The sequence below is a fragment of the Sus scrofa genome, chromosome 3 (assembly GCF_000003025.6).
Source record: "Sus scrofa isolate TJ Tabasco breed Duroc chromosome 3, Sscrofa11.1, whole genome shotgun sequence".
In the NCBI taxonomy this organism is placed as follows: domain Eukaryota; kingdom Metazoa; phylum Chordata; class Mammalia; order Artiodactyla; family Suidae; genus Sus; species Sus scrofa.
Window position 1 is genome coordinate 71,665,546 of NC_010445.4, and position 9,755 is coordinate 71,675,300.

Consider the following 9,755-nt stretch of genomic DNA (forward strand, 5'->3'; position numbering starts at 1 on the left):
AAGTTTGGAGAAAGTCAACTTTTCAACAGAGAAGGAAGGAGCTGGATCTTAGTAGCCCCCACCCCCAAATGCCAGAGACCAGGTCCTCCAGGGGCACTTTCTACCAGGGTCTTGGGATGTGGATATGGGGAGTCAGGAGCAGAAGGGCTGAGTGAGGTGACCGTGAGATTAGACCAAGCATGCGAGCTCAGAAAACAGAATATTTTCTTTTTTTTCTTTTTTCTTTTGGTCTTTTTAGGGCTGCACCTGTGGTGTATGGAGGTTCCCAGGCTAGGGGTTGAATTGGAGCTGCAGCTGCCGGCCTACGGCCTCAGCCACAACACCAGATTTGAGCTGGGTCTGTGAACTACACCACAAGTCATGGCAACGCGGGATCCTTAACCTGCTGAGCGAGGCCGGGGATCAAACCAGCATCCTCATGGATCCCGGTCGGGATCGTTAATGATGAGGCACAAGGGGAACTCCAGAACATTCTGACTCCTTCTGAGCCCTGATGCAACCAAGGCTCTTCAACTAGATGAGCAACCTGAAGAGAGTGGGTGTGGTTATAAATGTTCAGAGACAGGCAGTGGGGTAGGAGTGAGGCTTCAATTTGTGGGATTAGCTAACATCAGAGCTTAGAGCAGTTGGCAGGTCTGGCCACTATGGACAAAAAGTGCGTAGGGAGGAAACGAGACAGGATGAATGGGATGCCATCCTTGTGACCCTCTTCCTTCCCAGCACTTGGGAAGCATGGAGTGATGTCCTGTCTGGTTCCCTCAACCAGTCAGAGAAAGCTCCAGACTGAGGCCTAGTCAGCCTGGAGAGGGAGCAGCAAGGGGCCTATAAGTACAGTGGGCTGGTCAGGCAGGGAGATGGGATCCCCTCAAATATCAAAGGCAGCAGAAGCCCCTGCAGGTAAAGGTAGCTATTTCTTTGGCCTTCATCCCTTAGCCTCAGACCCTGGTCCCTGATGTCAACTTGTCATCCAACTTCCCTGGCTCAGACCCAGTGAGGCCAGGTCAGCTTTCTAGCCCTGGGACCAGAGTTGTTATGTGCTTTTGGGTAAGGTTGGAATCACACTTCCTTTCACGCCTTTACTATGGGAATGAATGGGAACTGCTGGAGGCAATGGAAAGAAGCAGTAGCTTCTAGAAGACAGGTTCTAATCCACAGATTATAAGTTTCAGAGTTTTCATAATCAGCCATCATTCCATTCATTTCTCTCTCATCCATCCATCCATCCATCCACCTATCCATCATCCATCCATCCACCCATCCAGAATTCTTTTCTTTTCTCCTTCCCTCTCTTTCCCTCCATCTCTTTCTTCCTCTCTTCCCTCCTCTCTTTCCTACCTTCCAAGAAGAATTTGTTTAGAATCTGTTATATGCTAGGTTTCTCAGATTTTGCAGACTTCTTCAAAGTATGAGAAGAAGCCCAGGAGAAAACTCAATCCTTCGTTGAGCCCCAGATCAGCGCCTTTCTGTCTTGAGCCTCTCCCATGAATGGAAGAACAGCTCCTGGTCTGATGTTGCTGAGCTTCCCACTTTGAGAGACTCACGAGTTCGGAAAGCAGAGAGGAGTACTCAAACCTTAGATTTACATTTTGACTCTCCAAGCCCCATTTTATAAAGGGATATTGTATCATCTAAGATGCCTTAACGCAAAGTATTTTATTTGTGGTGGTCCCCTTACTGGGCTCCCTGCTTCCAGTCTCTCCACACCCCGATCTCTGCTCCCCACCATAATCAGAGAAATCTTTCTTCAAGTTCCTGTCCTTGTCTTTCTCCTGCCTGAAGTCCTTCACTGGCTCCACATCACCTATAAGCCAGAGGTCAAGCTCCTTAATACTACCCAAAGGATCTTTATGCTCTGACTCCAGGTGCCTCCTTAGCCCATGACCTCCTTATTCCTGTCATATAATTCATACTCCAGCAGCATCAAACTACTCACAATGCACCAGGCATTTAGGGCATCTTCTGCACCCATACTTTTGAATGTGCTGATCCCTCTACCTGGAACTCTTTGCCATTATGCCACTCTCTAAACTGTGCATGTTCTTTCATTGTTACACTCATCCCTGTATCATAATTTATTTGCTCAGATCTTTGAGTGCAAAGACTGGGAGTTGCCTCCGTGGCTCAGTGCCTGGTCTCTGGAAGGCGCTCGATATATATTTGTGGGATGAATGGCTGGCTGACTGATAGATGAGGCTCATCTTTTTTTTTTGGGGGGGGAATTCCTAGGCTAGGGGTCAAATTGAAGCTGTAGCTGCCAGCCTATGCCACAGCCACAGCAACGCGGGATCTGAGCTGCGTCTGCCACCTACACCACAGCTCATGGCAACGCCGGATCCTTAACCCACAGAGCGAGGCCAGGGATCGAACCTGCATCCTCAAGGCTATTAGTTGGATTTGTTACTGCTGAGCCCCGACAGGAACTCTGAGGGTCATCTTATAAGAGAAAAATCTTCTCCTGAGGACAGGATGTTAAGGTGTCCATGTAACAGGCCCCCAGAGATGATGACAAATGGCCTTTTCCTGAGAACTCAGACCTTGGAGGAGAAGATTGAGCTGTGGCTTAGGGCAGGCAAGGTGCCTAAACTAGGAATGGGGAACTTTGAGATGACACAATGACCTCTGGTGGGACTCACTTCCCTTTTCCTCTGGATAAAAGTCCTTGGGGAGACAGCCAGCTGGGAGCACCTGTGCCTTGAGTTGGAGCGTGCAGGATGAAGGCTGTGGAGAGCGAGGTCCATGATGCGCACTTCACTGTAGACAAACAGAACATCTCCCTATGGCCCCGAGGCAAGCAGCAGCTACCATACCGAGCCTGCCCAGGGCGCTGCACCCAAACCCAATCTTTGCTGGTCCTGCAACAAACCTTCTCTTCTTCTTCCTGCAGAGCCTCCTCCCAAGACGGGTCCGTATCTGGTTCTGGGGCGGTGTCTCACAGTCCGAGCTGCCGTGGTCTTGCTGACGCTGGTCCTGGTCGCCTCCATCCTGCTGCAGGCCATTCTCTGTAAGTCCTCAGCCCTGAATGCCCTCGGCCCTTCCCCTCGGCCAGCCGGCTCCCTCGACATCCAGACCCTCTCTCCCCTGCTCGCTGGTGCCCCTCCCCAATGGCTTTCTCATTTGTCTTATTCGCCCTCTTGTCACGTGCAGTCAGAGAGTCCCCCATTCCCAGTAAGATCAGCTGCTGCTCCTTCCTCTGCAATTCCAGGGAGGTTTTCCTGACTGGGATCAGCACGCTCGGGCTCAAGGATATGCTGTTTTGACCCCAGGAAATGTTCACCCATCTTCATCCCCTGTCATTTTCTCCTCCCTCTCTGAGCTCTGTGTCCCTTCCATTCAGAGGTTTAGGGACAGACTCAAAAGTGAGCAAAACGTTTACTGACCCCACAAGGGATGGAGTCCTCACTGTATCATCAGCCCCACCTGAACCTGGCCGACAGGACAATACATCTCCCTGGTTTGCCCCCTCATCAGGACCCTGTTGCGCTCTCTCCATTCTCCCATTCCCAAGAAGGTCGTTCAAGGGAGACCTCCTGCTCTTCATTGGCTGTGTGACTTATTTTCCTCTCTGGCTTTGCTAAGCTCCATGGCCTCTGCTGCTTGTAGAAGCTTCTTCCTCACCCTGGGTCTCCAGAGGGAGGGAGTGTTTGTCTTCTCCCTTCTAGGTCCCAGGGCACATTTGGTCTTGAACTTGGAGGTTTTTTTTTGTTTGTTTGTTTTTGTCTTTTTGCCATTTCTTGGGCCGCTCCCGCGGCATATAGAGGTTCCCAGGCTAGGGGTCTAATTGGAGCTGCAGCTGCCAGCCTACGCCAGAGCCACAGCAACACGGGATCCCAGCCGCGTCTGCGACCTACACCACAGCTCACGGCAACGCCGGATCCTTAACCCACTGAGCAAGGGCAGGGACTGAACCCGAAACCTCATGGTTCCTAGTTGGATTCGTTAACCACTACGCCACGACTGGAACTCCCGACCTCCTCTTTTTTTTTTTTTTTTTTCAAGGGCTGCACCTGCAGCACATGGAAGTTCCCAGGCTAGGGGTCAAATTGGAGCTGCAGCTGCTGGCCTATGCCACAGCCACAACAACCCCAGATCTGAGCCGTGTCTGTGAACTACACCACAGCTCATGGCAATGCCAAATCCTTAACCCACTGAGGGGGGCCAGGGATTGAACCCAAATCCTCATGGATACTAGTTGGGTTTGTTTCTGCTGAGCCACAATGGGAACTCTGGACTTGGAGGTTCTGAGCAGAGTCTGCTCTGCTTCAAGCCCACTTGGTTTACTTTTGGTTTCCTCTATGACACCTGAGCCTGTGACCTGAGCAGAGTGTGACAGGGACTGGGATCAGGGAGAAATGATTTCTTAACTCTCCCTCTTTGGAGAAGTCACTTCCACATGAGAAGTCTCCATGGCTGGTCCTCCCATGGCCATGTGGGACCTGTGGGCAGTCATGGGAGGGGTGGTGCTACCCTAGCTGATGGCTGATGCAGGGTCTCTGAAAGGGGCAGACTGGGAATCAAGGGATGGTTCCCAGAGTGATGTGGGAAGGGTGACAAGGGGGCGATTAATGGCATCCTTTTACCAAATGTGCCTTAAAAACTCAAAGCAAATTTAGAAGACAATCAAATTCCCACTTCTGCCTACCTGTGAGGCCCTTTACCAGAGCGCCCGTGATTTCTTAATTATTTAATAATAATAAATTTATTATTTATTAACTGCAGTATCTGCATCCCCCAGAATTCCTGGCACATGGAAGGTGCCCATCGCATGTTTGTTGAGTGAATAAATTATGAATGAATGGAGGGTAGGCAACCACTCCTTGGGTTGGGTCCTTGGGAAACTTGGGCCTGTCACTTCCCTTCCTTCCCTTTTCTCACCCTGGCAACCCCCTCTCCAGTCCCTGGGGATCCCCTTGGCTGACCGACCTCCTGACTTTCTCAAATCCAGATCCTTGGTTTATGGGCACAATGTCAGATGTCAAGACCAGTGCCCAGTTGCTGCAAGGTCGTGTGGACAACATCAGCACCCTGAGTTCCGAAATCAAGAGGAACAGCGGTGGTGTGGAGGCGGCTGGCGTTCAGGTCCGGATGGTGAATGCCAGCCTGGATCATGTGCGTTCTCAGATCCAGAGGTTGGAAATCAGTGTGAAGGAAGCTGATGCACGGCTGCAGAAGCTAACAAGTAGTTGGGAAGAAGTCGATAAGTTAAATGCCCAAATCCCAGAGTTAAAAAGAGATTTGGATAAAGCCAGTGCTTTAAATGCAAAGGTCTGGGACCTCCAGAGTGGCTTGGGAAATATCAGCAAGATGCTCAAACAGCAAAGTAAGTGACTCAGAAAGGACCGCTCCAAGCTGACCAGTTGGACCTGGCTGGTCTCAGGCATAAAGCCACTGGGATGGTGTGTGGAGGGAGGGGGAGGGCAACAGAGTAGACGTGGCTGGAAAGTTAAGAAGAGAGGACTCAGTGTTGGGGTTGGGGAGGACGTAGGGGCTGTTCAGGAGAGAAGGAACCAGGGGCCAGCCTGGGCTCCCACACCAAGGCACAGATTACGAAGGCATTAGGGAGTCTCTCTGTCTGGGTCCAAACCTCACCATTTCCATTAGATCCTTACCTGGGGCCAGGGTCTCAGCCACTTGTGATAGCTATAGGAGAATTATTCCTCCCTCATGGGAGAAACAGATTCTTTCTTTTTTTCTTTCTCAGCCATGCCCGTGGCATGCAAAAGTTCCCTGGCCAGGGACTGAGCCCACCTCAACGTCAGATCCTTAATCCACTGAGCCACCAGGGAACTCCATGAGAGACAGATTCTTGATCTACTCTCTCTTGCTCTCTTCTCTCTGAGCCCAGAGATTCTACCAATCTCAGCTGGACTTTCAGGTCCAAGAAGTGTCCCCAAGAAGCGTACCCAAGGACCCCAGAGCCCAGCCCCATCCACTTGTCTCTGAGATCCCACTCAAGTCCCCCACCTAGTCAGCCCCAGAGGAAACAGGAGCACCCATGTTCATGTGTCACCCTTGTTCTCCAGATGACATTCTCCAGATGATGTCTCAAGGCTGGAAGTACTTCCGGGGGAACGTCTATTACTTTTCTGTGATGAAAAAGACCTGGTACAGTGCCCAGCAGTTCTGTGTGTCCAGGGAATCTCATCTGACCTCAGTGACCTCAGAGAGTGAGCAGGTGAGTGCTGTCCTGTGGGCTGGCAAGATGGCAAGGGTTATTCTGCGGTGACAAAACCCCCCAAATATCAGTAATTCTTCAGAAATTTTTCTCACTTATACACTGCATGGCCAATAAGGGCTGCTAAGGGGTTTGGCTCATTGTGGTTCCTCGAGGACCCAGACCAAAGGAGACTTCATCTTAACATTTGTTTCCTTAACTGCTGAGGTAAGAACAGAGAACATGGGAAATTGTGTGTTGGCTCTTTTAAAGTTCTGTCTAGAAACAACATACTCACCTTTCACTGGCCAAACGATGCAGTATTTTTAGCTCCAAAGAGGGCAGGATAATTGTCTTTCCATGTGCCCAGAAAATGGAAGTATTTGTGAATAGCGTTAATGACACTATCTAACCTGAGAAGTCCCTTACCTGGTGAGGCAGAATTTTTTTTTTTTTTGGTTAAAGTTTAATTGATTTATAGTGTTCTGTCAATTTCTACTGTATGGCAAAGTGACCGGTTATATATATCGATACCCCTTTCTTCTATTATCTTCAATCATGGTCTATCCCAAGAGGCTGGATTTAGCTCCCTGTGCTATACAGCAGGACCTCTTTGCTTATCCATTATTGTTTTTAAAATTTTTATTAGAGTTGATTCACAGTGTTATGTCAATTTCTTCTGTATAGCATAGTTACTCAGTCATACACAGACACACACACACACATTCTTTTTCTAATATATCTTCCATTATTTTCTATCCCAAGAGACTGGATATAGTTCCCTGCACTATACAGTAGTAGGACCTCATTGCTTATCCATTCTAAATGTAACAGTTTGTATCTCCTCACCCCAAACTCCCAGTCCATCCTCCCCCTGCCCCCTGGCAACCACAAGTCTGTTCTCTATGGCTGAGAGTCTGTTTCTATTTTGTGGATAGGTTCATTTGTGCCATTATTTTAGATTCCACATACAAGAGATATCATATGGTGTTTGTCTTTCTCTTTCTGACTTTCTTCACTTAGTATGAGCATCTCTAGCTGCATCCATGTTGCTGCAAAATGGCATTATTTCATTCTTTTTTTATGTCTGAATAGAATCTATTGTATATACGTACTACATCTTCTGAATCCATTCATCTGTCAATGGACATTGAGGTTGCTTTCCCTGTCTTGGCTATTGGGCATAGTGCTGCTATGAACATATGGGTGCATATGTCTTTTAGAATTGTAGTTTTGTCTGGATATATGCCCAGGGGTGGGATTGCTGGATCATATGGCAGTTCTATAGTCAGTTTTGTGAGGAACCTCCATACTGTTTTCCACCAACAGTGTAGGAGTGTGGAAAACCCTGGTTGTACCAATTTACATTCCCACTAACAGTGTAGGAGGGTTCCCTTTTCTCCACACCCTCTCCAGCATGTGTTATTTGTAGACTTATTAATGATAGCCATTCTGACCAGTGTGAGGTGGTACTTCATTGTAGTTTTGATTTGCACTTCTCTGAAAATTAGTGATGTTGAGCATTTTTTCATGTGCCCACTGGCCATCGGTATGTCTTCTTTGGAGAAATGTCTATTTAGGTCTTCTGGTGAGGCAGACCATTGAACCAGCTCCTTTTATCTGGGAGGTGGGCTCCTACCTCAGGTAAGAGCATGGGCTCTAGAGTCAGAGTCTAGAATCCCAGCCCAGCCTCTTGCCCTAGACCATAGTCCTGGGTAGATCATTTGACTTCGTTAGGCCTCAGTCTATTAATTGCTGAAACACATGATAAAGTACCTGCCTTAGAGAATAAATGAGTAACATGCATGTGAATGCGCAGTGCCTCGCACATATTAAGTGGTTGCTAAATTTAGCTGTTACTGTCTGGTCCATTCTCCTGGGATCCCTGTTCTAGGGTTCAGCTAAATCTTCCTTATGCTCCAGCCCCTGATTCCCGAGGGGCAGAAAAGCTTGAGAACTGTGTCTGTTAGTTACAGGGCAAAGACAAACAAGAATTTGGCAGAGGGATGCTGAGCTCTGGGCAGGAACAGGAAGAGGACTGAGAGCTGTGTGTCTGTGGGTTCGGGGCTGTGGCTGAGGGTGGGTGAAGGATGCCCAGAGAGCCAGGTGCTCACTCGCTCGCACTCGCGGCAGCACCTCTGCCCATTCTCATTCTGTCTCCCCTGCAGGAATTTCTCTACAAGATGACAGATGGACTTATCTACTGGATCGGCCTGACCAAAGCGGGGAGTGAGTGGGACTGGCACTGGGTGGACGACACGCCATTTGACAAGCTCCAGAGTGCGAGGTAAGCCCCAAAGCCCTCCTCCCCAGACTGACTTTCTCAGGCCAGGCTAGGGCATGAGGAGGGGGTGATACTCACCCCCCACCACCACCACAGGGGTTGGGATACCTCCCTCTCCTTGGGCGGCAGGAGCATTGAACAGAGATCTATCTGATCTCTGCCACTGACTGGATGTGGAACCGGAGACAAATCCATGGCCTCTCCATCCCCTCTGGGGTTGGGCAGCATGGCTATGGCATGGACCCTGTTTCATTTTGTTTTGTTTTTAGGGGCAGCATATGGAAGTTTCCAGGCTAGGGGTCCAATCTGGGTTGCAGCTTCAGTCTACACCACAGCTATGGCAACTGAGTGAGGCCAGGGATCAAACCTGAAACCTCAGGGACACTATGTCGGGTTCTTAACCCACTGAGCCACAGTGGGAACTCCCAGGGACCCTGTTCTAAGTCAAGATCTTTGCCCTGTGGGTTCCTGTAGGGCCTTGAGAGTTGAGGGGGGCTAGTCTGGTCCTAACTTAGGGGGTGATTACAGGCTCAGGGGCCAATGGCTCATGGACATGGGTGCCACAACTTGCAATGCTGTCACCCAGGACCAAAGCTGGGGTTGAGGTCACTCATTTATTCACTGGAAATACGTTCTTCTTTGTCTTTTCCTGTGGTAGGTTCTGGATTCCAGGTGAGCCCAACAACTCTGAGAACAATGAACACTGTGCCAATATAAAGAGGTCCTCACTTCGGTCCTGGAATGATGCCCCCTGTGACATTGAATTGCTTTTTATCTGTAAACGACCCTATGTCCCATCAGAACCGTGATAAGACTGACCCCTAAGCTTGCACTTTAAGTTCCAACGCTTGTTGAACTCAAGGAAATGGTGTTCTCTCCTTCATACTCCAGGGTATTTGAACCTTACTTTTTCTCACATCGAAATTGTCCTGATAAGCAATGAGCCCTTACTTATAACACGGGGAACTCTATCAAACCTCTTGGGATAGACCGTGATGGAAGATAATATGAGAAAAAGAATGTGTATATATGTATGATTGGGTCACTCTGCTGTACAGCAGAATTGGCACAACGTTGTCAAGCAACTCTACTTGAATAAACAACCACAAATGCTCAGGAAGCAATGATGGGTAAACACCCTCATTGAATTTAGATTTAAAGGGGTAATGGTCATGATTGTTAAGAATAAAATATGGAGTTCCCATCGTGGTTCAGTGGTTAACAAACCCGACTAGGAACCATGGGGTTGCGGGTTCGATCCCTGGCTTCGCTCAGTGGGTTAAGGACCCGGCGTTTCTGTGAGCTGTGGTGTAGGTCACA

General features: G+C 49.0%; 1 protein-coding gene across 1 annotated transcript; it reads left to right on the forward strand.

Moving 5' to 3' along the window:
- Positions 2,688 to 9,326, forward strand: CD207 (CD207 molecule, langerin). Its single transcript, NM_001129957.1, has 6 exons — positions 2,688 to 2,787; positions 2,885 to 3,001; positions 4,943 to 5,317; positions 6,021 to 6,172; positions 8,320 to 8,438; positions 9,094 to 9,326. Exons 1-6 carry the CDS (start codon positions 2,712 to 2,714, stop codon positions 9,242 to 9,244), a joined length of 990 nt encoding a protein of 329 aa, NP_001123429.1. The 5' UTR covers positions 2,688 to 2,711; the 3' UTR covers positions 9,245 to 9,326.